This window comes from Coregonus lavaretus (genome assembly GCF_964263955.1).
Source record: "Coregonus lavaretus genome assembly, chromosome: 10".
In the NCBI taxonomy this organism is placed as follows: Eukaryota; Metazoa; Chordata; class Actinopteri; order Salmoniformes; family Salmonidae; genus Coregonus; species Coregonus lavaretus.
Genome location: NC_139997.1, coordinates 31,076,334 through 31,104,332, shown reverse-complemented (window position 1 = coordinate 31,104,332; position 27,999 = coordinate 31,076,334). Strand labels below are relative to the sequence as shown.

At 43.5% G+C, this 27,999-nt stretch overlaps 2 protein-coding genes across 2 annotated transcripts in view; both read right to left on the bottom strand.

The window, feature by feature from the left end:
- LOC311135583 (LHFPL tetraspan subfamily member 7 protein-like) overlaps positions 1–1,699 on the bottom strand; it is a 243,248-nt gene extending 241,549 nt beyond the window's left edge. Inside the window, exon 1 of the mRNA XM_084169595.1 lies at positions 1,146–1,699. Coding sequence (XP_084025721.1) covers positions 1,146–1,463 — 318 coding nt within the window. The 5' untranslated portion in view covers positions 1,464–1,699. The remainder of the gene's footprint in view (positions 1–1,145) is intronic.
- A 1,496-nt stretch (positions 1,700–3,195) lies between these two features.
- Positions 3,196–26,202, bottom strand: LOC311135645 (A-kinase anchor protein 10, mitochondrial-like). The gene is made up of 15 exons (XM_084169670.1): positions 25,987–26,202; positions 20,824–20,871; positions 17,600–17,800; positions 14,574–15,110; positions 14,095–14,193; positions 13,707–13,791; positions 13,369–13,492; positions 12,998–13,134; positions 11,568–11,712; positions 10,997–11,161; positions 10,618–10,730; positions 9,897–9,979; positions 5,338–5,390; positions 5,145–5,237; positions 3,196–4,535 (listed from the first exon to the last, which is right to left on the bottom strand). The coding sequence occupies exons 1-15, from the start codon at positions 26,006–26,008 to the stop codon at positions 4,530–4,532; spliced, it is 1,911 nt and encodes a 636-aa protein (XP_084025796.1). The 5' UTR covers positions 26,009–26,202; the 3' UTR covers positions 3,196–4,529.
- Between the last annotated feature and the right edge of the window lie 1,797 nt (positions 26,203–27,999).

The following is a 27,999-nucleotide window of genomic DNA, read 5'->3' as shown; positions in this document are numbered from 1 at the left end:
TCAGTAGCCTTCAACTGCTCTTAAACACTAGTAAAACTAAATGCATGCTTTTCAATCGAACGCTGCTAGCACCCGCCCACCCGACTAGAATCACCACTCTCGACGGGTCTGACCTAGAGTATGTGGACAACTACAAATACCTAGGTGTCTGGTTAGACTGTAAACTCAACTTCCAGACTCACATAAAGAATCTCCAATCCAAAGTTAAATCTAGGATCGGCTTCCTATTTCGCAACAAAGCCTCCTTCACTCATGCTGCCAAACATGCCCTCGTAAAACTGACTATCCTACCGATCCTTGACTTCGGCGATGTCATTTATAAAATAGCCTCCAACACTCTACTCAGCAAATTGGATGTAGTCTATCACAGTGCCATCCGTTTTGTCTCCAAAGCCCCATACACTACCCACCACTGTGACCTGTACGCTCTTGTTGGCTGGTCCTCACTACATGTTCGTCGTCAAACCCACTGGCTCCAGGCCATCTATAAATCACTGCTAGGCAAATCCCCGCCTTATCTTAGCTCATTGGTCACCATAGCAGCACCCACCCGTAGTCTGCGCTCCAGCAGGTATATCTCACTGGTCATTCCCAAAGCCAACACCTCCTTTGGCCGCCATTCCTTCCAGTTCTCTGCTGCCAATGACTGGAACGAATTGCAAAAATCTCTGAAGCTGGAGACTCTTATCTCCCTCAACAACTTTAAGCATCAGTTGTCAGAGCACCTTACCGATCACTGCACCTGTACACAGCCCATCTGAAATTAGCCCACCCAACTACCTCATCCCTATATTGTTATTTAATTTGCTCTTTTGCACCCCATTATCTCTATTTGCACATAATCTCTTGCACATCTAGCATTCCAGTGTTAATACTATTGTAATTATTCTGCACTATAGCCTATTTATTGCCTTACCTCCATAACTTGCTACATTTGCACACACTGTATATATATTTTCTGTTGTATCTCTGACTTTATGTTTTTTTTTACCCCATATGTAACTCTGTGTTGTTTTTTGTTGCACTACTTTGCTTTGTCTTGGCCAGGTCACAGTTGTAAATGAGAACCTGTTCTCAACTGGTTTACCTGGTTAAATAAAGGTGAAATAAAAAAAAAAAAATAAAATGGTCAGTGAATTCCATACCTGCCACGAGCTGGACGGGATCTCCGCGAATTTTCCGAGTCCTCCGAAGGTGTAGCATCTGTACATATGGTCCAGGGACTCCGAGCAGTGCCAAAGTAAACCGAAGCTCACCGAGTCCTTGTTTTTCAGATGGTCCTTGACAATCCACGCAGGAGATATAAAACTGAAACTACAGATAGCTACCAGAGCAGAGGACAGGAGGACCCAAAAGCAGCCCACACAGCTGAACATCCTCGCAGCTTGGGGCAACGAGTAGCTCGGAGACAGATCGATCCCAACCCCGGCTTCTTTCTTCTTCCGATCCAGCAATGAATGCATTTGGAGCTCACACACCCCGAAGAGATCAGCTGAAGCTCTCCCCCAACAAATATTACACCAACAGAAATAGTTAACAATTTCTTATCCGTAAAGATGATTATTTAAAGGGATATTCCAGTGACCTAAACATCGGCTCGGGATTTCATAAAAGAGTCAAACATGAGCACGTCTAGGTAAACAAGCTGCCACCTCAACAAGAAGTAATGTCTACTTTAAATAGGCTATCCGCGACTATACTTGAGAACATAGAAATGTGAGTCACCGCAGGACATTAGATATGTTTGTCACACGCAGCCGAGACACAGATACGCAACTGTCAGTCCGTAGATGGTCGCCGTCTGGAACTATCAAAAATGATCTTAAATCGAATTTTACGCACGAGATGAAAAAGGAAACATATGGTTAGTGTTGCACTTTCTCTTTATAGGTCCGGTATTTGAGTCGCCGCGCTTTTTGCTCAGCAGGAGAAGCCGTGGTTTTTGTTAAGCGTGATAACCAGCAGGCAATACAACAAAAGTCTCCACATTGGCGCGCGCGTTATTGCGCGCTGAGAATACCCAAGTGGGCGTATCCCCATCATGAAAAATGTTGTAAACCTTCCCTTGTGTCCTCATGTTGCTTAGGATATCAATTTTAAATGAAAGTGATATTAAACCATCACGATTACACATTACCAAAAATAAGCAAATGTGCCCATATTTTACTGCAATTGTCTATTGGAAACAAGAGGAAAGAATATGTACAGTATAATACAGTACTTAATTATTGGAAAATACGTCTTTTTTTTCTTCGTTTAAACAAAATCAAAATCACTGAATATTACATACTTGATTATTGCTGATCATTCGTAGTTAGATAAACATTTATCTTGCTCATTAACGTTACAATACAGTCCACATTGCCCCCCACTGGTTAAACGGCATTGCAACAAGATAAATCGAATTTTGTTGTTTTAAACCTACTTTAGCTACAATATAGGCAGAAAAGTTATTGTACTATAGCCATAAAATATTTACAACAGTCTTTCATACTGTACAACATAAAATGGGGATAAAACATAATTTTGATGCATAAAACTGCAGCATCTCTCTGAACTTATTCAAAAGCCAACCACACACTTGAAACACTGCACTGGGATGAGCACTAATTTGCTGAATTACAGGTTGCATCATTATCTGGCAATGCTAGAGGTTAAATACCCAAGTGCAATTAAGAACGTGTTTGCCACAAACTAAGACCAGCCAACAAGCTAATGATGACTGATATGGAGCCAAATACATCCCTATGTTTGGTGGCAGACAAGACTGCATTTCGTGCAAAGAGGAATTCTATCATTTTCCATCAGTGGCAGCACTTCTGTTCCTTCTAGTACTCTGCTAAATAAAAATAAAAAACATACATACATACATACATACATACATACATACATACATACATACATACATACATACATACATACATACATACATACATACATACATACATACATACATACATACATACATACATACATACATACATACATACATACATACATACATACATACATACATACATACATACATACATACATACATACATGCATACATGCATGCATGCATGCATGCATACATACATGCATACATACATGCATACATACATGCATACATACATGCATACATACATGCATACATACATACATACATACATACATACATACATACATACATACATACATACATACACAGTATATAAATCCAACACAATTTAAATATATTATAGATTAAGTACACATATGTCACAAAAACAATATTAGTGGTACATAGTACCAAGAGTCTTTCTGGTCCTTTTCCACCCATCTCAATGAGGTTCAAATCATAACAATATTAACATTATATTCAAAGACTTTCCAATGGAACATTTGTCATTGATATTTGCTTAGACATTGCTTTTGACAGTACATACAAAAAAAGAAAACGTCAACAATCACCATAAAAAATAACTAACATGAATATATAGGGGTTAAAGAGAACTCTACATATGTATAACATTATATGGAGTGGCATGGAGTTGTTCTTTCATTGCAACTGTAGCACTTCCTCAGTCCACAATAAGGAGTATTTATGCATTTGTCTATGCTCTGTAATGATATGGACATGGGGCCAGCGCTAGAGCTACAGGCGGTTAAGCTAGACCGGGAAATCAATATGGTCCATTCCAGTTTGACTGTAACATGTCTGACCAGCCCTCTACAGTCCATTAGGGCACAGCCAGGAGGGCAGGACAACTCAACCCGACTCATCATATCATCATAGTAACCCACCCCACTGACAATACTCCAGGAGGGCCCAAATAAAAGTCGCAAATAAAAACTGTACAAAGCACCAACTGATGAATTCCATCTGTTAAAATTGTAAGAGTCACTCTGAACCCTTTCAAAGAGATTTCATTTAAAAACCAGAAATAAGGAATGGGCATAAGGGCAATGGGTGGTGGTGTAAGGAGAGACAATGTGCAGGAATCAAGAGAGGGGAGTGGACAACCTAATCATCTTAGTGATCGCTTTGTGAAGGATGCTTCAGGTCCCTGCAGGCCCCCTCTTGGATGGCATGGTAACAGAGGTGACCACGGCAGTACCGATGCTTTCTGAAGTGCTGCTTCTTCTGACAGCTCCCGTTCAGCACCATTTTGTGTCATAGTTTGTCGTTTGCCAGCTCTCCTTCCCTAGGGAATTTGTTCTGGAAGGAAGTCTGGTCCTCTGGTGCTCTTTGTTTTACTTTTTCCTCATAATTTGTTCATAGATGCCTTCAAAGTGTTACGACCAGTTGGAAGGATGGATGGATGATATACTTCAAGTTTTTCGCTCACGCACATATACTCACACACGCACAGACACAAACACCGGTACAAGTTGATGCAGGAGATCATGGAATGCCTTTGTTCTTCGATCTCCATTGATGCGTTTCATCGTAAGGTAAATCCAGAGTACAGTTAATCACTGGACTAGGTGATGCGTTTGTCTGTCAGTCTGTCTGGATAGGGTGAGGGACAAGGGGAGTGACAATCATTTGGTTCTCCACAGGAGGCTCATAACTGGGGAGAGAGATTGACAATGAAACATGGACAATCATTTACATTTTAGTCATTTAGCAGACGCTCTTATCCAGAGCGACTTACAGTTAGTGAGTGCATACATTTTTTTTGTTTTTTTTTTATACCCCCCCGTGGGAATCGAACCCACAACCCTGGTGTTGCAAACGCCATGCTCTACCAACTGACCTACATCCCTGCCGGCCATTCCCTCCCCTACCCTGGACGACGCTGGGCCAATTGTGCGCCGCCCCATGGGTCTCCCGGTCGCGGCCGGCTACGACAGAGCCTGGATTCGAACCAGGATCTCTAGTGGCTCAGCTAGCACTGCGATGCAGTGCCTTAGACCACTGCGCCACTCGGGAGGCATCATCAAACAACAGTAAACTTGTCACGGGTCAGGAGTTATTATATATAGTTGACTACAGTGCCAGACAAATGCAATGGCTTTGAACTGTCATGAATAGGAAACCAGAGCATACAGATATCCGGAACAATTACAAGGCATTCATTGAAATTGGGCCTGGTGAATTGTCTGCAATGCACTATATCCGATGTGCAGTGTACTTATCAAGGGTCCACCATGTTGTAGATTGAGGCAGACTGACTTACCTTGGTGGATTTGCCAGGACTGTCGTGGTGCGCCTGGTGTACGACGTCATTGACGATCATCTTAGCGATCTTCCAGGCCATCTCCTCCTGGGCCTAAACACACACGTTACGATTCAAAGTGTTCATCAATCCTATTGTTTGTTAGTTCAAACAGATTCAACACAAGAGGAGTTTGTTTTGTTGGTTTACACACCTCATCAGAGTTGCCTTGAACAAGTTTCTTCATGGCTAGAGAGAGCATGGAACCTGTGAGAGGAGAAGAGAGAGAGAAATAGGGCAATAGTCAGAGGACGAGCCTCTTATCTATTGCTCCTCTGTAAGCTACTGGACATATGAGATACATGAAAAATATATCACAGAACAGAATTATCTTAGAATGCGATGTATGCATTTGGTGGAAACCAAGGCCTGGAATAGCTGGTTTGTGATTTGAGCCATGAAATCTAGTAAAAAAATGTTTAGTCCAGGACTTATATGGATCAGAGAATGTTCTCTTCTAAGAAATCCTAAATAATAGATTAATGTTATACTGTGTAGTCTTTTATAAGATCTAGAAGCACCTTGGGTTGTATTTGGGGTGCCTCACATTTTTCAACCCACTTTCTGGTTGGGGTTAGGATAAGAATAGAAGGCAATACCCTCACCATTCATGCCTGAGTGACATGGCACTAAACCCATACAAGCAACAATGAACAGTAGAGAGAAAGAGCTAAGAGTGAGAGAGAGACAGACAGGACAGGGACAGACATACAGTGAGGGAAAAAAGTATTTGATCCCCTGCTGATTTTGTACGTTTGCCCACTGACAAAGACATGATCAGTCTATAATTTTAAATGGTAGGTTTTTTTGAACAGTGAGAGACAGAATAACAACAAAAAAATCCAGAAAAAAGCATGTCAAAAATGTTATAAATTGATTTGCATTTTAATGAGGGAAATAAGTATTTGACCCCTCTGCAAAACATGACTTAGTACTTGGTGGCAAAACCCTTGTTGGCAATCACAGAGGTCAGACGTTTCTTGTAGTTGGCCACCAGGTTTGCACACATCTCAGGAGGGATTTTGTCCCATTCCTCTTTGCAGATCTTCTCCAAGTCATTAAGGTTTCGAGGCTGACGTTTGGCAACTCGAACCTTCAGCTCCCTCCACAGATTTTCTATGGGATTAAGGTCTGGAGACTGGCTAGGCCACTCCAGGACCTTAATGTGCTACTTCTTGAGCCACTCCTTTGTTGCCTTGGCCGTGTGTTTTGGGTCATTGGCATGCTGGAATACCCATCCACGACCCATTTTCAATGCCCTGGCTGAGGGAAGGAGGTTCTCACCCAAGATTTGACAGTACATGGCCCCGTCCATCGTCCCTTTGATGCGGTGAAGTTGTCCTGTCCCCTTAGCAGAAAAGCACCCCCAAAGCATAATGTTTCCACCTCCATGTTTGACGGTGAGGATGGTGTTCTTGGGGTCATAGGCAGCATTCCTCCTCCTCCAAACACGGCGAGTTGAGTTGATGCCAAAGAGCTCGATTTTGGTCTCATCTGACCACAACACTTTCACCCAGTTCTCTGAATCATTCAGATGTTCATTGGCAAACTTCAGACCGGCCTGTATATGTGCTTTCTTGAGCAGGGGGACCTTACGGGCGCTGCAGGATTTCAGTCCTTCACGGCGTAGTGTGTTACCGATTGTTTTCTTGGTGACTATGGTCCCAGCTGCCTTGAGATCATTGACAAGATCCTCCCGTGTAGTTCTGGGCTGATTCCTCACCGTTCTCATGATCATTGCAACTCCACGAGGTGAGATCTTGCATGGAGCCCCAGGCCGAGGGAGATTGACCGTTCTTTTGTGTTTCTTCCATTTGCGAATAATCACACCAACTGTTGTAACCTTCTCACCAAGCTGCTTGGCGATTGGTCTTGTAGCCCATTCCAGCCTTGTGTAGGTCTACAATCTTGTCCCTGACATCCTTGGAGAGCTCTTTGGTCTTGACCATGGTGGAGAGTTTGGAATCTGCTTGATTGATTGCTTCTGTGGACAGGTGTCTTTTATACAGGTAACAAACTGAGATTAGGAGCACTCCCTTTAAGAGTGTGCTCCTAATCTCAGCTCGTTAACTGTATAAAAGACACCTGGGAGCTAGAAATCTCTCTGAGAGGGGGTCAAATACTTATTTCCCTCATTAAAATGCAAATCAATTTATAACATTTTTGACATGTGTTTTTCTGGATTTTGTTGTTGTTATTCTGTCTCTCATTGTTCAAATAAACCTACCATTAAAATTATAGACTGATAATTTCTTTATCAGTGGGCAAACATACAAAATCAGCAGGGGATCAAATACTTTTTTCCCTCACTGTATATACACTGAGTGTACAAAACATTAAGGACACCTGCTCTTTCCATGACACAGACTGACCAGGTGAAAGCTATGATCCCTTTTTGATGTCACTTGTTAAATCCACTTCAATCAGTGTAGATGAAGGGGAGGAGACAGGTTAAATAAGCATTCAGAGGCTGAATGGGCAAGGCAAAATACTTAAGTGCCTTTGAACAGGGTATTGTAGTAGGTGCCAGGCGCACCGGTTTGTGTCAAGAACTGCAACGCTAATAGTTTTTCACGCTCAACAGTTTCCGTGTGTATCAAGACTGGTCCACCACCCAAAGGACATCTAGCCAACTTGACACAACTGTGGGAATGCTTTCGACACCTTGTAGAGTCCATGCCCCGACAAATTAAGGCTGTTCTGAGGGCAAGGGGGGGGGGGCAACTCAATATTAGGAAATAATATATATATATATATATATATATATATATATATATATATATATACACATACATACATACACACTTCTGTTCAAAGGTTTGGGGTCACTTAGAAATGTCCATTAAAATAACATCAAATTGATCAGAAATACAGTGTAGACATTGTTAATGTTGTAAATGGCTATTGTAGCTGGAAACGGCTGATTTTTAATGGAATATCTACATAGGCGTACAGAGGACCATTATCAGCAACCATCAGTCCTGTGTTCCAATGGCACGTTGTGTTTGCTAATCCAAGTTTATCATTTTAAAAGGCTAATTGATCATTAGAAAACCCTTTTGCAATTATGTTAGCATAGCTGAAAACTGTTGTGCTGATTAAATAAGGCCTTCTTGAGACTAGTTGAGTATCTGGAGCATCAGCAATTGTGGGTTCGATTACAGGCTCAAAATGGCCAGAAACAAATAACTTTCTTCTGAAACTCATCAGTCCATTCTTGTTCTGAGAAATGAAGGCTATTCCATGCGAGAAATTGCCAAGAAACTGAAGATCTCGTACAATGCTGTGTACTACTCCCTTCACAGAACAGCGCAAACTGGCTCTAACCAGAATAGAAAGAGGAGTGGGAGGCCCCCGGTGCACAAGTGAGCAAGAGGACAAATACAATAGAGTGTCTAGTTTGAGAAACAGACGCCTCACAGGTCCTCAACTGGCAGCTTCATTAAATAGTAACCGCAAAACACCAGTCTCAACGTCAACAGTGAAGAGGCGACTCTGGGATGCTGACCTTCTAGGCAGAGTTGCAAAGAAAAAGCCATATCTCAGACTCATCTTATTTTATTTTTATTGGCCAGTCTGAGATATGGCTTTTTCTTTGCAACTCTGCCTAGAAGGTCAGCATCCCGGAGTCGCCTCTTCACTGTCTAAGGTCGTTTGCAATCTGAAGCAGGTTCTCATCAAGGATTTGCCTGTATTTGGCTCCATTCATTGTTCCATCTATCCTTACCAGTCTCCCAGTCCCTGCCACTGAAAAATATCCCCATAGCATGATGCTGCCTCCACCATACTTCACAGTAGGGTGATGAGCTGTGCCTGGTTTTCTCCAGACATAGCACTTTGCATTCAGGCCAAAGAGTTACATTTTTGTCTCATCAGACCACATAATATTTTGCCTTATGCTCTCAGTCTTTCACGTGCCTTTTTGCAAACTCCAGGTGAGCTGTCATGTGCCTTTTTCTCAGGAGTGGCTTCTGTCTGGTCACTCTCCCATAAAGCCTAGATTGGTGAAGTGCTGTAGAGACTGTTGTCCGTCTGGCAGGTTCTCCCAGCTCAGCCAAGGAACTCTGTAGTTCTGTCAGAGTGGTCTTTGGGTTCTTGGTCACCTCCCTGACCAAGGTCTTCTTGCCCGGTTGCTCAATTTGGTCGGACGGCCAGCTCTAGGCAGAGTCTGGGTAGTTCCATATTTTTCCATTTCCCAATCATGGAGACCACTGTGCTCTTGGAAACTTTCAACACTCTAGAAATTGTTTTATACCCTTCCCCAGATATATCCCTCATCACAATTCTATCTCGGAGATCTATGGACAGTTCCTTGGACTTCATGGTATAGTTTCTGCTCTGACATTCACTGTCAACTGTGGAACCTTATATAGACAGGTGTGTTTCTTTCTAAATCATGTCCAAAGAATTGAATTGGCCACAGGTGGACTCCAATCAAGTTGAGTGTCATAGCAAAGGGATATGAATACTTACGTAAATTAGATATTTCAGTATTTCATTTTCAATACATTTGCAAACATTTCTAAAAACATGTTTTCACTTGGTCATTATGGAGTATTTTATTGTGTGTTGATGGGTGAGAAAAAAAGATTTAATACATTTTGAATTCAGGCTGTAACACAACAGAATGTAGAATAAGTCAAGGGTTATGAATACTTGCTGAAGGCACTGTATAGCCTATATAGAATTGTTACATTAGTGTTTGTCTGTTACCTTTGGATTTCTTCACATCCGGTTCTGGTTCGGCCTCCCTGATAAACTGGCCCAGCTCGTTGACTTTCCCAAACGTCATTCTTCTGAACAGTGAGGGGACATAGCCAATGAAGTCATACATATAGGATGTTTATGGAGACAGAAACCCTGTTACAAGCCTGGTCCCAGATCAGTTTGTGCTGTATAGCCAACTCCTAATAGTCAATGTCATTTGGTCCCAGCACAAACAGATCTGGGACCAAGCTAATCTCTTACTGCAACTAGGACACTACCCGGGCTGCCTAAGGCCACACACATCTCCTACATGAGCCTGTGTTGGGCCATTAGACTTCTATCAGAGCTGATTGTAATGTAATGGGGATGACCTACAAATCTGCCATGTCACACTGAGGACTGCATGGTAGTCTTTGAAAATATGTATTTGGAGCGGTTTAGTCACACATCAATGGTCATTACATACTGGCCTACTTAGCTAGCATCAAAGAACTCTCTTGGGAAAATTACAGTAGTAAATTCAGGACAGTTGATGGGTAGCTATGGGGGAAATTTTGCACAATTATAAAAACAATTTTCACTCATTTTGTCCAGTAGAGAAACATGAAAACACCAAATCAAATATTTGAAATAGTAATGTCGTTTACAGAGCCATTTGAGGTGACTGTACTTGGAGTGGTGAGAATATATAACTAAGAAGGCCTGAGGCTGCTATGCAGAGACTCACCCAGCGTAGGGGCGCTGGTACAGGGACTCTGGGTCCAAGCTGGCTATGTCCACTGTTATCGCCTCGTCAAAGTTTTTCAGGATTTTTATTGCTGCCTCCTTTTTGGCACCTTGCTGTAAACGAAAAAATATAAAATAATTTGCACATTTAGAGCAGAACTAGAGGGAATATCAATCCATTAATTAATATATTTACGTTTTGTAAACAAATTAATACCCACAGACTATTGAACAAAGGTATGAGTGCTACTGCTGTTGAACATAATTGATTTGAGTGTACTTAGACAAACTTCTCTAAATATCTGATGAGAAGAGAAAAATGCCAGTAGAGGTAAAGAGAAAGTACAGGCTGTGAGCAGGTTAGGTGTGGGGTTATCTACCTGGGCTTGAGACCCCTCAGTGGCATTGGTGCTGCGGTCACCGTCCGAGGCCACGCCTTGACCAGAAGCGCTGGCGAGCACAAACTCATCCGCTCGGACAGAGTTGATAAGGTCACTCAGATATTTGTAGTAAAGATTACTCGACAGGAAGCCTGGCATGTAGACCTGCGGGAAGAAAAATGACATGAACTTCATATTAGCAAAGCTAAACTTTAAAATGCAAGTGGGTCATGCCTTTCTGTCACAAAGGTCTTCCGTTTTTTCCAGAGCCTGACGAAGTGTTTAATCATCATCCTAGCCTTTGGCAACATCGTACCACTGAAACATATCTATGGCTCTGGTACCCCTACCTTCAATAACCCCAAACTGGTCATCTAAGCCTCATGGTTTCAATCTAAAGGTGTTCCCAAAGGTAAATAATTTCGACATGTAATGACTTAAATGTAATTTTTGTTTAGTTTTTCTAGCTGAATTCCAGTGGATTTTACAGTGGTGAGTGACCCCTGTGTGTTTCCTATATATTCACATAATGTATCTGACCCAGGTAACTGGGTGACCTACGACCTCTCACCTTTTCCATGGTGGTCCACGCCTGTCTGAGAGGAGTGGTGAAGCAGTAAGGTAAAGGCCCTCCCTCCCGGCAGATATTAGACTCTATCTCCATCCGTACAGAGTCATCGAAACCCAGCGGGTTGGTGGCTTGGAGTGAGAAATACCTGGGGAGGAAACAGATGAGATCATTATTAAACTGGTGCCCAAATAAACAAGCCAGGCTGAGTAATGTCCCCTGTAGCTCAGTTGGTAGAGCATGGCGCTTGCAACGCCAGGGTTGTGGGTTCGTTTCCCACGGGGGCCAGTATGAAAAATGTATGCACTCACTAACTGTAAGTCGCTCTGGATAAGAGCGTCTGCTAAATGACTAAAATGTAAATGTAATGTGGAGGTGGTAGCCCTTTACACTCGTACCCATATACGGGTTGAAAATTGCAGATTTGGGCACTGATAAACACCTACATTGGAACGCAGTGGCTGTCAAAGTTTTGCTATACATGATGTCAGAACTTTGGCTCTGTGCTTCACAGCACTGTATGGGTTTTGACTGACAGCCATTCTGAACAAGAAGTTGCCCCAATACCTCTCGCTCACTGGGCAACTTTTGAGAATTGTTTGTTGTCTTAGTGAGGGAAATTCTGTAAATTAAGAGGACTATGTATTTTGAAAGATGATAAGTTGAGGATCATAATAAATACCACTTTGATGTCATACAAGCAAGCCAAACACCTTTAAGTCCAAATGTGCACTTGACATTTCCATATCATAAACCTCATTTAAAATGCACATAAAATCAACAGTGTACTGTTTGGATTCAGTCTTGTGTCAGGTGAACTGCTGTTGTGTTCTCACCTTTGGTCTAATAATTACCCTATAAACTCCAAACTGTTCCTTTTCAAAGATAGTGTTGAGGCAAAGATAGTGTTGAGGCAAAGATAGTGTTGAGGCAAAGATAGTGTTGAGGCAAAGATAGTGTTGAGGCAAAGATAGCGTTGAGGCAAAGATAGTGTTGAGGCAAAGATATTGTTAAGACAAATATAGTTTAAAGAGACAGATGTCTTAGGCACACCAATAGCGGTCCTCTGTAGCTCAGTTGGTAGAGCATGGCGCTTGTAACGCCAGGGTAGTGGGTTCGATCCCCGGGACCACCCATACACAAGAAATGTATGCACGCATGACTGTAAGTCGCTTTGGATAAAAGCGTCTGCTAAATGGCACATTATTTATTATTATTAATAATAGCGTTTGCGGGCCTAGAGTACTTAATACCTCTGAACAGAGTGCCGGCCGAAATTTGCTAACCGAGAGTGCATCGATTTTACATGTAGAATAGCGTGAAAATGTCGTAAGTCAGACGTCTATAGCGGGTGGTCCCTAAAACACAGCGCGCTGAACGATCGGCAGACGAACGCTAGATCCCTATTCGGTGCGATGTGTGTGAGCCGTTACTTGTCGTAAAGGATCATGGCGTCGTTCTGGGCCTCCAGGCCGTCGTACTGGCCAGCCTTAGCAGCCAGCTGGTCCTGGAAGTTATCTGCTGCCAGCCAGAACTGCAGGACATTCACAGCGTCCTCCTTCTCCATGTACTGGGGAGACACACAGACAGACACCATATTAGCTTTATCACCAATGACACTTCTATTAACACCTACCATATGACACTAATGTAGAATATAATAGAGAAGAACAGAATAGAAACAAATAACACCAGTACCACTAATGAGTAAAACACCTATGAATGAAGTTGATAAACTGTGGTTGTGTATATTTAATAGTGAACAACAGTAACATAAATTGTGGGGTCCAGCTGTTGCTCTTACCTCAGAGAAGTAGAAGAGGGCCGACTCACAGAACAAGATGTCTGCCAGGAACACAGAGCCACTGGTCAACACTTCGATCTGGTATTTACAGAAATGATGGCTGCGCAAGAATTCACTAAAGTGCCTGGGAAATATAGATTATATATGGTCACATTTACATTTATGATATAGGAGTGGATTAGTGTATAACAGAACAGCGGTAAAACTTTAATCCTAGGAGAAAAATCATGAGACCCTTAAAGAAAAACACTGGCACTTTAACATTAACTCATATGATAAATAATCAATCTTCCAATGGATACTAGAACAGGAAGATTGGAAAAACAAAAAAAACATACTGTTGTTCCATGATGGAGAAGACAACAGACTGTGCAATGACGAAGCAGTTTGGGTCCACCATTCCATCCTCCCCACAGATTTTAGCTGGCAAAATGGAGAAAAGGACAAAAACGGTCACAAATCACACAACCGATTATTAATCATCCACAAAATAGTTATCCTGAAACCTAGTTAAATATACTGAGATGATTACGGCTGATTTGATCTTTAACGTTGGTTGCAACATTCGTACTAGGTCTAACATTCATAGGAATGCATACAGTACTCACAAAGTTCTGATACAATACTCATACAGTCTGATTCAGTACTCATACAGTGACTGCAGTGTCTTACAGTCAAAGTCTCATACTAATGGCAAATAAGTGGCAATCAGGACTCATTTCTTACCGACTATGTCGTTTCTGAGCTGTTCTGTTATGGGGACGGGCCTAGTAGCGTCTGGAGAGATGTACTTGGTGAAGATGTTCACTGCATCTCTCTCTATACCTACAACAGAGGAGGAGAAGACGTTTAACAGTCAGTCACACGTGTCATAAACTGTGTACAACTCAAATATTGTTACCTCCAATGTGCAATTAAAACATATTAACATTGTTATTCTGACAGCCAGTTGTTTCACACGGTGGAGATAACAAATATAGCGAATATACTAGCCTTCTCTAGTCAGTGTGTTATGCAGGCCTATAGATAAATTATGATAAAGACAAGCCCAACACACAAAAGGATTGTGAGTACAGCCATAGCGTCTCTCTGAAACATGCACCACCAGTCAGCTCTAAGAGACTCCAGGCTACTTACTTAACCTTTATCTATACAAGTAAATTATGAACAGATTCTTATTTACAATTACGACCAGTCAAACATACTCTTCATGAGCTTGTCTGAGAGCTCCTTGAGGGCGTTGGTGGACTGCAGCTTGAAGGAGGTCCCTGTAATGTAAGAGGACTGTCTAGTGGGGGTGTCTGCCCTGCTGGGGGTGCCAGGCCTCTGGTCCACCACAGAGCTGAAGGAGTCCCTGTGGACGAGCTGCGCCGTGGGGCCTTCAGTACTGTTACTGTTAGTGTCCTGAGGGCTGGGGGTAAGGGGGTGTGAGGAGGTAGGCCTGGGGATGGAGGGTAGGTCCATGTCTGAAGGGGAGGAGGGGTCGGGGGAGACTGGGGTGGAGGCGGGCTCGGCCAGGGAGCTGTGTTTGACGGAGTTGAGGCTGTGGGCCCGGACCCGAGACCAGCTGGTGGAGCGAAAGCTCTCGGCCTCCAGCCAGAAGCGGACCAGGTGGTCAGCCCCGCGGGCCTCCTGGAACTGGATGTAGTATGGCATGGCCACATTGTCCCGCAGAATCTGATCCACCGTCTTAGACAGGCGCGAACGCGTCTCAGAGGCCAGGTAGTTCACACTAGAGCGCCCTGAAACACACAACACTGAATAAAACCACTACACAACCATACAGTATGATAACACTGGACCGCCCTGAAAGACACAATCAACCAATCAATCAAATGTCATTATAAAGCCCTTTTTACATCAGCAGTTCTCACAAAGTCTTTAAAAGTAACCCGGCCTAAACAACCACAGCATTCTGAATAAAACCACTAACACCATACACAATCATTAATAACAAAAGAGAATACTTATAAAAAAATCTATTTAAAAAACCTATTCAACTACGGCACAGTTCCTGGGTCACATGATCAGAGAGGCGATATGAATGAATGACTGAAGCTTGGCTGGAGGCCTCCATTACATAATGGACTAAAGTAGGAGCACTAAACAGTGAGCCTTTGGCAGCAATTACAGCCTCAAGTCTTCTTGGGTGTGACGCTACAAGCTTGGCACACCTGTATTTGGGGAGTTTCTCCCATTCTTCTCTGCAAATCCTCTCACGCTCTGTCAGGTTGGATGGGGAGCGTCGCTGCACAGCTATTTTCAGGTCTCTCCAGAGATGTTCGATTGGGTTCAAGTCTGGGCTCTGGCTGGACCACTCAAGGACATTCAGAGACTTGTCCCGAAGCCACTCCTGCGTTGTCTTGGCTGTGTGCAAAGGGTTGTAGTCCTGTTGGAAGGTGAACCTTTGACCCAGTCTGAGGTCCTGAGCTTCTCTGGAGCAGGTTTTCATCAACGATCTCTCTGTACTTTGCTCCGTTCATCTTTCCCTTGATCCTGACTAGTCTCCCAGTCCCTGCCGCTGAAAAACATCCCCACAGAATGCTGCTGCCGCCACGCTTCACCATAGGGATGGTGCCAGGTTCCCGCCAGACGTGACGCTTAGCATTAAATCTTGGTTTCATCAGACCAGAGAATCTTGTTTCTCATGGTCAGAGTCCTTTAGGTGCCTTTTGGCAAACTCCAAGCGGGCTGTCTTGTGCCTTTTACTGAGGAGTGGGTTCCATCTGGAGTGCTGCAGAGATGGTTGTCCTTCTGGAAGGTTCTCCTATTTCCACAGAGGAACTCTGGAGCTCTATCAGAGTGACCATCGGGTTCTTGGTCACCTCCCTGACCAAGGCCCTTCTCCCCCGATTGCTCAGTTTGGCTGGGCGGCCAGCTCTAGGAAGAGTCTTGGTGGTTCCAAACTACTTCCATTTAAGAATGATAGTGGCTACTGTGTTGTTGGGGACCTTCAATGCTGCAGACATGTTTTGGTACCCTTCCCCATAGCTGTGCCGAGATACAATCCTGTTTCGGAGCTCTACGGACAATTCCTTCGACCTCATGGCTTGATTTTTGCTCTGACATGCACTGTCAACTGTGGGACCTTATATAGACAGGTGTGCACCTTTACAAATTTACATTTTAGTCATTTAGCACAAATCATGTCCAATCAATTGAATTTACAACAGATAGACTCCAAACAAGTTGTAGAAACATCTCAAGGATGATCAATAGAAACAGGATGCTCCTGAGCTCAATTTCGAGTGTCATAGCAAAGGGTCTGAATACTTCTGTAAATAAGGTATTTCTGTATTTTATTTTTAATAAATTTGCACACCCCAAAAATGTTATGTTGCCCTTAGTCATTATGGGGTATTGTGTGTAGATTGAGAAGGACATTTTTTTAAATTTAATCCATTTTAGAATAAGGCTGTAACGTAACGAAATGTGGAAAAGGTCAAGGGGTCTGAATACTTTCAGAATGCACTGTAGTATAGTCACCCTACTCTACTGCATTCCCAAGCCAGGGCTCAATGATGCACCACTGGTTCTACCACCCCCTCCCTCTGACTCACCGTCACCGGTAACTAAAGGATCTGTCCCAGCAGGTGTTGTCACTCACCATTATCATAAACAATACTGGTGTAGATGGCTGCTGTAGCACTATAAAAACTAGCACCTGATATCCACCCACTAATGAAATGCTTGATTTAAATAGCCTACATCTTCAGAGGGAAGAAGATTTAGGGAGTTCTTATGTATCATACTTAGGGCACAGCATGCTTCTCAGTACCACACACTAATTATAAGTAGGACCAGGAGTTTTACCAGGCCATGTGTTCACTCAGGAAAAACTCTGGGCCATACTTACGCATCATACTAAAAAGCTTTCTGGTAGCGTGCTGGTTGGTCAAAAGGCTAACCCATGCATGAAGCTGGAGCGAGTGCTTCGCAGGATTAGCCTTGCCCGTTGGCAGTTAAACACACCAGCACCATGTCCACTAGCCACCATTATCACATTGTATCAACTCACTCAAAGATGGGCACACACGATCCAGTCAAAAGGAGAGAACTTAAAGTATAAGAGCTCATCCATTCAAATCACTCTAAATCACCAGTTTTGCCTTTTCAATCATAATGAATAAGAGGGGTGACCTAATCCTAGATCAGCACTCCTACTCTGAAACGCTTGTTAATACGGGCCCTGAAAACAAAGACAAATCAGTGGAGGACTGGAGGTACATACCCAGATCCCCAAAGTGTGCAGCCTCCATGTGGATGGGCTGTTTCTTGAGGATTGCTGTGCGTCCGCGGGCGAAGGAGTCCATGTTGGCAGAGATGGCATTGATAGCCACATGGCTGGGTCCCGCTGCCTCCAGGATGGCATGGTGGTTCCAGAGGCTCAGAGATGGGGACTGGGGGCTCGCTGGGGCTACCGGGGCTGGGGCTACAGGGGAGGAGGAGAGGAGGATATAAAAAAAAAAAAAAAAGAGGTATCTTAATGCCTTTGATCAATACATTCAATGTAGGCTTAACTTTCTAGATGACAGAAACCCACAACATCAACAACCTATGTTAAGGGCCTGAAAAACGACACTTTAACTGAAGTCTGTAGTGATCCAGTACATGAATGTGTCCAGTTAAAGAACAGAGGGTGCTGTGACCTTTTTTTTTTTTTTTTTACACTGGGGTGTGGAGAGTGGGAGTTTAAACTTACTAAAAAGGTCACTGCTTCACTGCTAACAACTCTTAAACCCAACACTTTAAAGTCTCAACTTCGGATACAATTACTGCCTGATATAGAGTGAGGGAAAAAAGTATTTGATCCCCTGCTGATTTTGTACGTTTGCCCACTGACAAAGACATGATCAGTCTATAATTTTAATGGTAGGTTTATTTGAACAGTGAGAGACAGAATAACAACAAAAAAATCCAGAAAAACACATGTCAAACATTTTATAAATTGATTTGCATTTTAATGAGGGAAATAAGTATTTGACCCCCTCTCAAATCAGAAAGATTTCTTTCTCCCAGGTGTCTTTTATACAGTTAACGAGCTGAGATTAGGAGCACACTCTTAAAGGGAGTGCTCCTAATCTCAGCTTGTTACCTGTATAAAAGACACCTGTCCACAGAAGCAATCAATCAATCAGATTCCAAACTCTCCACCATGGCCAAGACCAAAGAGCTCTCCAAGGATGTCAGGGACAAAATTGTAGACCTACACAAGGCTGGAATGGGCTACAAGACCATCGCCAAGCAGCTTGGTGAGAAGGTGACAACAGTTGGTGCGATTATTCGCAAATGGAAGAAACAAAAGACCTGTCAATCTCCCTCGGCCTGGGGCTCCATGCAAGATCTCACCTCGTGGAGTTGCAATGATCATGAGAACGGTGAGGAATCAGCCCAGAACTACACGGGAGGATCTTGTCAATGATCTCAAGGCAGCTGGGACCATAGTCTCCCGAGTGGCGCAGTGATCTAAGGCACTGCATCACAGTGCTAGCTGTGCCACTAGAGATCCTGGTTCGAATCCAGGCTCTGTCGTAGCCGGCCGCGACCGGGAGACCCATGGGGCGGCGCTCAATTGGCCCAGGGTAGGGGAGAGAATGGCCGGCAGGGATGTAGTTCAGTTTGTAGAGCATGGCGTTTACAACGCCAGGGTTGTGGGTTCGATTCCCACGGGAGGCCAGTATGAAAAATAAATACAAATAATAATGTATGCACTCACTAACTGTAAGTCGCTCTGGATAAGAGCGTCTGCTAAATGACAAAATGTTTAATGTAATAGTCACCAAGACTGAAATCCTGCAGCGCCCGCAAGGTCCCCCTGCTCAAGAAAGCACATATACATGCCCGTCTGAAGTTTCCCAATGAACATCTGAATGATTCAGAGGAGAACTGGGTGAAAGTGTTGTGGTCAGATGAGACCAAAATCGAGCTCTTTGGCATCAACTCAACTCGCTGTGTTTGGAGGAGGAGGAATGCTGCCTATGACCCCAAGAACACCATCCCCACCGTCAAACATGGAGGTGGAAACATTATGCTTTGGGGGTGTTTTTCTGCTAAGGGGACAGGACAACTTCACCGCATCAAAGGGACGATGGACGGGGCAATGTACTGTCAAATATTGGGTGAAAATGGGTCGTGGATGGGTATTCCATAATGACAATGACCCAAAACACACGGCCAAGGCAACAAAGGAGTGGCTCAAGAAGTAGCACATTAAGGTCCTGGAGTGGCCTAGCCAGTCTCCAGACCTTAATCCCATAGAAAATCTGTGGAGGGAGCTGAAGGTTCGAGTTGCCAAACGTCAGCTTCCAAACCTTAATGACTTGGAGAAGATCTGCAAAGAGGAGTGGAACAAAATCCCTCCTGAGATGTGTGCAAACCTGGTGGCCAACTACAAGAAACGTCTGACCTCTGTGATTGCCAACAAGGGTTTTGCCACCAAGTACTAAGTCATGTTTTGCCGAGGGGTTAAATACTTATTTCCCTCATTAAAATGCTAATCAATTTATAACATTTTTGACATGCGTTTTTCTGGATTTTGTTGTTGTTATTCTGTCTCTCACTGTTCAAATAAACCTACCATTAAAATTATAGACTGATCATTTCTTTGTCAGTGGGCAAACGTACAAAATCAGCAGGGGATCAAACACTTTTTTCCATCACTGTACACCGAGTATACCAAACATTAGGAACACCTTCCTAATATTGAATTGACTCTACAAGGTTTCGAAAGCGTTCCACAGGGATGCTGGCCCATGTCGACTCCAATGCTTCCCACAGTTGTGTCAAGTTGGCTGGATGTTCTTTGGGATGTTCTTTGTGGACCATTCATGATACACACGGGAAACTGTTGCGCGTGAAGAACACAGCAGCATTACAGTTCTTGACACAAACCGGTGCACCAGGCACCTACTACCATACCCCATTCAAAGACACTTCAATTTTGTGTCTTTCCCATTCACCCTCTGAATGGCACACATACACAATCCATGTCTCAATTGTCTCAGGGCTTATAAATCCTACTTTACCTGTCTCCTCCCCTTCAGCTACACTGATTGAAGTGGATTTAACAAGTGACATCAATAAGGGATAATAGCTTTCACCTGGATTCACCTGGTCAGTCTGTCATGGAAAGAGCAGGTGTTCTTAATGTTTTCTAAACTCAGTGCATGCATCTTATTACCTAAATCAATACATTCTCTCTGAATATTTACAGAGATAAATACAAATACAATTAGGAAGAATGATTCAAAAGGGAAAGCTCAGAGGGAAATACCGGTACCCAAAAAAAGTGTGAGTAAACAGAACACTGTAACTAAAGAGGCACTTGACTGCTTTCAAAGAACATCCAACAATTGGCTTCCTCTATTTTCAGGTCTTCTCAAAAATGAAACGTCAGGCAGCAGCAGCAGATCACTGAAATTCATCATTTCAGGGAAGAAGTAGTGTGGTACCCACCTCTATTGACTTTAGCATCAACTGGTCGCTCAGGTTCCTTTCCTTTTGCTGTGGGTCAAAAAGGAATTACATAGCACTGTAATTAGAGCAGTCTAACATTTGATTCACATTGCAGGGGGAGATCAGCGACTGGAATAGTGGGCCTGGTGTCATTGTAGGGTAAAGCAATAGGGATGATGCAGTGTCACTGAAAAAGCACTAACTTAACTATTCAGTTACATAACGGTCTAGGCCTGGTCGGGAAACAGATACGCCTCTGACTGTGATAACCATGTGTTGGGATCTATTCTCTTACAACTAGATGTGATGCCTGGCTTAGAAAGAATACATTAATGATTAAACATAATAGGTTTGTGCTGTACTGATATAGATTGTTTAACATAACAAGCTGTGATTAATGTGAGGAACCGTTAGGGGGTAGGCTGAGATAGGCTTGTGACTCACACACACACTGCCTATTTGTTAAACTGCTCAAGGACATGTGTACTGCTACAATGAAGAAGAACAAACTATGTCTGAGGTTGCTGACTCGAGACAAGTTGTAAAGATAACAACTAATGCCCGGCAACAGTGAAGCGCGAAGGGTCTGGGACCAGCCTGAGTGCCAACGATAGGTTGGGTAAGTTTAAACCACACCCAGCCTCTATTCTGACAGGCCCAGCAGGGAGCGGGAACTCTCTTTGTCAGAGTATTTAAAGAAGAACTTATAACAATAGCTCAGTTCTCTGTCTGCCCTGCGTGGTGTTTCAGTGGGCCCGTATATACGAACATCATATTTACCATTCAAGTGTTTGCATTAATTAAAATACTAGTCTATTTTAGAAGACGTGTATTGACCTCTTTTTGTTCCTATACCAGATTTGAATTGACGCAATTTAACACGTCTGTTTAGCAAACACTCATGCACAGATCCTCACTGTCATGCACAGATAAGATACGGAGAGAGACACAAGCTACTTGTGTGTGGCTCCTAATAGGAATACAACATAGTTATTCTTTACATTGAAGCATGGCTGCCATCTTACAAGGCGTGTTTATTGACTGCAGTGGCTTTGGTCTATCAGCTTGAGTGTCACAGCAGAGGCATTTTCCCCACTTCATGTCATGCTGTTACTGCAAAATACCCTCATCACCATAGTGAACCATCTGGACGCAAAGTCCTGTTTTTCTACCCATTTAAATCCTCCTCCTGTCACATAAAGTAACAGAATACACCTGGTTACAATAGTGTGGTGAAACTGAACATTTTGCGCATGACACAAGGAGTCTTTCTGAGGCTCTTTCAGCTGTCAGTGCAGTAGAGGAGTGGGTCAGCAGATAAGCCTGCCCTACACAGACCAGCCCCTCAGGGGGAAGGATGGAAACCTCTTTTTCATTAGAGGAATCATATGGTGAGCATTTATAATTTCATTTGGTATATAAATTGGTCTCTGCATATGATTGTTAGCGCCATAAATTTCATATTATCCATGGTTTGCAGCACTGTAGGCCTAATACTTTACAGTAGCTGTCAAGACAAGTGTGTGTTTTACTAGCCCAGGAATCGAGGTCTATAGTTTGGCCTACTGATGTACACTACCAGTCAAAAGTTTGGACACACCTACTCATTCAAGGGTTTTTCTTTATTTTTACATTGTAGAATAATAGCGAAGACATCAAAACTATGAAATAACACATATGGAATCATGTAGTAACAAAAAAAAGTGTTATAGCCACCCTTTGCCTTGATGACAGCTTTGCACAGTCTTGGCATTCTCTCAACCAGCTTCACCTGGAATGCTTTTCCAACAGTCTTGAAGGAGTTCCCACATATGCTGAGCACTTGTTGGCTTCTTTTCCTTGACTCTGCCTTCCGACCCATCTCTAACCATCTCAATTGGGTTGAGGTCGGGGGATTGTGGAGGCCAGGTCATCTGATGCAGCACTCCATCACTCTCCTTCTTGGTAAAATAGCCCTTACACAGCCTGGAGGTGTGTTGGGTCATTGATTTGTTTAACACTTTTTTGGTTACTACATGATTCCATTTGTGTTCTTTCATAGTTTTAATGTCTTCACTATTAATCTACAATGTAGAAAATAGTAAAAAATAAAGAAAAACCCTTGAATGAGTAGGTGTGTCCAAACATTTGACTGGTACTGTACATGCAATAATATTTGCTTGATTCTCTTCAGACCACAATTCCAAGGTAAATACTGAGCAGCCTAGAGACATTTAACACAATTAGCTTAAATTAATCCCTTAAAGCTGCAATATGTAACTTTTTGGGCGACCCGACCATATTCACATAGAAATCTGTCACTCATTGAAAGCAAGTCTAAGAAGCAGTAGATCTGTTCTATGTGTGCTATTTCTATGCCTCCCGGTCTTAAGTTTTGTTTTTGCATCTTTTACTTTCGGTTTAGTACACCAGCTTCAAATAGCTGAAAATACAATATTTTTGGTTATGGAAAATATATTTCACAGCGGTTTAGTTGGTACAATGATTCTCTACCCTATAGTTGCTTGTTTTGTCACAAACTGAAATTAGGCGAGCTATTAGAATTTTAGCAACCAGGAAATGGCGGAGCGATTTCTGCATAGTACATCTTTAATGCACCTTGAAAGGTAAGTTGCAGTAAGGTGCATCATTAAGTCCTGCTATCCCCACCCCAGATGTTCCAACATGCCAATGACAATGAAGAATGTCTAGCCTAGGCTACTTGTATGGTGAGCTATCCATGGCATAGCCCTTGATCATGACTCTCAGTTCCATGACACATAAGTCACTGGACGAAGGCGTCTTCTGTATGGGGGAGTTTTGTTAAGAGCCGCAGCACTCGGTCTGAACATTAACACGCATTCAGTGTTGCCAATTTAGCGACTTTGTCGCTATATTTAGCGAGTTCTCAGACCCCTCTAGTGACATTTTCAAAAAAGCGACTAACGACAAATCTAGCGACTTTTTCTGATGTTATTGGAGACTCTGACGTGAAAGCACGTATCGTTCTTACTCTTCTCAACGAGCAGCAGGTGCTTTGTTACCCTCGTCCCAAATCACTCACAGGCAGCCCAGTCCTCGCGCAGCAGTCCCTCCCAGCTGCAGTCAGCGCAGGAGATGTTCACTCCTCCGCGTCCAGACTGCAAATGAATCGCGCATGCGGGAAGCCGCCGCTGGCTGATCCCGCCCTGGCTTACATTGAGGGCGGGATGTAAATGTAGGGTGTTTTTTCCTCACTTTGTCTCTCCCACTACGTTATTCCTCTCTCCTACAGCATCCATCACAATTACATGCACATGGCCAATTATGCAAATTAGGTGATGACGTCATTTTGTGACTTCTAGCGACTTTTAGGACAGCCAATAGCTACTTTCCTTACTGAGGAGTTGGCAACACTGCACACATTGCTTGCAGTACAGTTTTGAAAGCATATGGACATCATCTTTCATATCGGTGAGAAATCAGTTTAAATTGATACACACCCTTATAGGGTTAGGGTTCCTACACAACCACATTTCCATCTTACAGCGCTTGTTTATTGAAAACAGAGTGGACTACCAGTGCTAATTAGCTATCTGCGTCTCCGAACACCTGTGTGTAAACGGAAGACTGACACCACAAAGTGTTGTCACTGAAAAATACTGTTGCTTAAAACAGTGTACAGTAAGTGTGTATTTTGTATTTGTGAAATTATTTTTATGTGATATGAAAGTAGAGGGATTTATGTTTCTAGAAACGTACCACAATTGAGAATCGATTCATGTTTAGATGGAGTATTTGGCTCTTTTGACTTCCAGAGCCAAATCGCCCTTTAAAACAAGCCATTCCTGCATGTGGGCATTCCTGCATCTGCAGGAGCCCCTCTTTATACTTATATTGGTCCATTTTTAAGCAAGGACAGGCGGGAAGCAGGGGCGCTCCAGTACAGTATTTGGCATTAATGCACAATAACGTTTGATGCCAGCCGCCAATAAACCCCACAGAAGAAGGGGCAGGGGCGACAATGGTAGCTAGCTAGCCGTACACAGTGTCCTTCGTTCCTACATACACTGTGTGCTAGCTTTGCCAGCTAGTCCGATACACAGCAGGCGGGGGCGACAGTGTACTAGCTAGCTAACTAGCATGTTAGCTAGCACACTGTGTCCCTAACTAGCAAGCTAGCTAACACACGGTGTCGCCCCAGCCTCCCGCCTGCTGTGCTAGCGTGGCGAACGGTATACAGGAGGCGGGGGTGACACCGTGTGCTAGCATACTAACAAACTAGCATACGGTGTCGCTAACAAGCTAGCTAGCACATGGTGTCACCCCCACCTCCCGCCCGCTGTGCTAGCGGGGGCGACCAGTAGACAGTGTCCTTCACCCCCGCCTGTCGGGTACTGTTTACCCGCAGTTCTGTTAATGACGGTGAGGGCAGGCGGGAGCGAAGGACACTGTCCACTGTCCCGCTAGCAGGCAAGGATGACTCCTGGAGGGGCAAAAAAAGCTCAGATAATACTTTTATTTCCCTTTTGACCCACATTCAAAAGTGTCACAAGCATGAATATGTCATGCTCGAGGGGGTGGGGCGTTCATACAGGAACCAATGGGATGCTCGAGGGGCGGTGTTCCTGCAAATGCAGGAATGCCCTGAATTGTGGGCTGCAGTTGCACACTATATTGCTTTAACCAGAACATGTAAGGTCCTTGGACTAAGGAGTTAGGCTCCTTTAGTCCAATATTGGCTATCCATGGCAAAGAAACATTAGCGCGACATTATTAGCTAGCAAATCACCAAGTTCAAGGCGACGTTGTGGTTAGTTAATTATTATATAGATAATACCCAACCTAGTCTGCATTGTCCAAGAATGAATTGAGATCGATCATGGATGCTAGTTAGCTCTGAACATCAGCTAGCTACTTAAGTGGCCAAAGCTATTGAGAAGGAAAGCTGCATTAGCAAACGTTAGCTTGCTAACACAGATTTGAGATCATGTGGCTGCTAGTTCTATTTCTTCAGATACAGAAACAAATGTATTTCCTCAATTATCCAACGGATATTTGTCTAAGGCCTTGACTTGACACAGACCTGTCAAGCGCATTCTCATCTCAGTTATTAGCCATCGCGCATTCCTCAACCCCTCGGGCGAGCCTCTTCTTTACACCCTTCGGCTTGCGCTAGCTGGCTCGGCTAGCATACTTCCTTACCTTTCCTCCTGAAAAACGACATGACGATTTTCACGCTCTGAATGTATCCTCAGCTCAATGACAACATCCTGTGGATTCCCGAGTCCCTTCATTCACATGCATCGAATCTAGACGATTGTAATGGGTTTGTTTGCAACCGACTGGACTGTTAAATCAAACATGTCCCTCTTCTGAAATCAGTGGCCATATTGTCAATATACGTCTCACTTCCGGACTGATGCTGCAGCAGCATTGTGGGAATCTTTAATTATTTGCTAGTGACAGTAGAGGGCAATAGCCACAAGGGAGATATTATCAGGGGTGAAAGTAAGGTGGTACGGTCCGGTACGGCGTCCTGGCAAAATAAATAGTTGGGGTATGCTATACCGGTAAAAAGTGAGCCTATCACAATTAAAATAACATTCCCAAAAACCTATCGGCTATTACACCATTATTTAACATTACTGCATGTCAGCCACATACAACATTTGCCAATTGACTGGAAACCGGGTGGCATAAACTCCAAATTAAGAGAACACTTACATTTTGTCAAGCCTGAGATGAGTGGGCGAGATGTTGGTGGACAGGGTGGAGGTGAGGTGAGTGGCGGAGACCGAAGCGTGCGTGGACAACAGTGGATGCGTCAATTCAGGCTATAAGTGTAGGCCTAATGACAATCGCAGAACGTCATTAAAATACACGTAGGTGTTTTGTAACATCTCTTTCCATTCATCAAATTGCAGGTGCACAGTGCACTGTTGGGGTTTGGATGCTAAAATTATTTTGTGAGTGGACGAATGTGCGCAGGTAGCCTACTGGAGCGCCTTTGTTAAGTAATTGTTTGACAATCAGATGAAAACATCACAACTGGTTGTGTTTATGCCACATTAAAAGGCATAGCCAGCGTGTCCATAATGCTAGGGGAAGTAATGCTTTCCCTAAAGTAAATGAAATTGCCAAAATTATAGGCCTATAGCCAAATTAGCTTACTCCTGTCTATACAGAATAAAAAACAATCATTCTAAATAGCAGGGGCGCAACTTTGGTTTTAGAAGTGGGGGGGACATACCCTGGCAGGGGGTCTGGGGGTCCTCCCACAGATTTTTTTGGGGCATTTAAAGCTCATTTCCTGCATCTTTACACAATCTAATATGCCGTCTCTATTTAGAACAAAAAGTATGCAAAAATGCCCACAGTCATCAAATCAAATCAAATCAAATCAAATTTTATTGGTCACATGCGCCGAATACAACAGGTGCAGACATTACAGTGAAATGCTTACTTACAGCCCTTAACCAACAGTGCATTTATTTTAAACAAAAAAGTAAGAATAAAACAACAACAAAAAAGTGTTGAGAAAAAAAGAGCAGAAGTAAAATAAAGTGACAGTAGGGAGGCTATATATACAGTAAAATAAAGTGACAGTAGGGAGGCTATATATACAGGGGGGTACCGTTGCATAGTCAATGTGCGGGGGCACCGGCTAGTTGAGGTAGTTGAGGTAATATGTACATGTGGGTAGAGTTAAAGTGACTATGCATAAATACTTAACAGAGTAGCAGCAGCGTAAAAAGGATGGGGTGGGGGGGGCAGTGCAAATAGTCCGGGTAGCCATGATTAGCTGTTCAGGAGTCTTATGGCTTGGGGGTAGAAGCTGTTGAGAAGTCTTTTGGACCTAGACTTGGCACTCCGGTACCGCTTGCCGTGCGGTAGCAGAGAGAACAGTCTATGACTAGGGTGGCTGGAGTCTTTGACAATTTTGAGGGCCTTCCTCTGACACCGCCTGGTATAGAGGTCCTGGATGGCAGGGAGCTTTGCCCCAGTGATGTACTGGGCCGTACGCACTACCCTCTGTAGTGCCTTGCGGTCAGAGGCCAAGCAGTTGCCATACCAGGCGGTGATGCAACCAGTCAGGATGCTCTCGATGGTGCAGCTGTAGAATTTTTTGAGGATCTGAGGACCCATGCCAAATCTTTTTAGTCTCCTGAGGGGGAATAGGCTTTGTCGTGCCCTCTTCACGACTGTCTTGGTGTG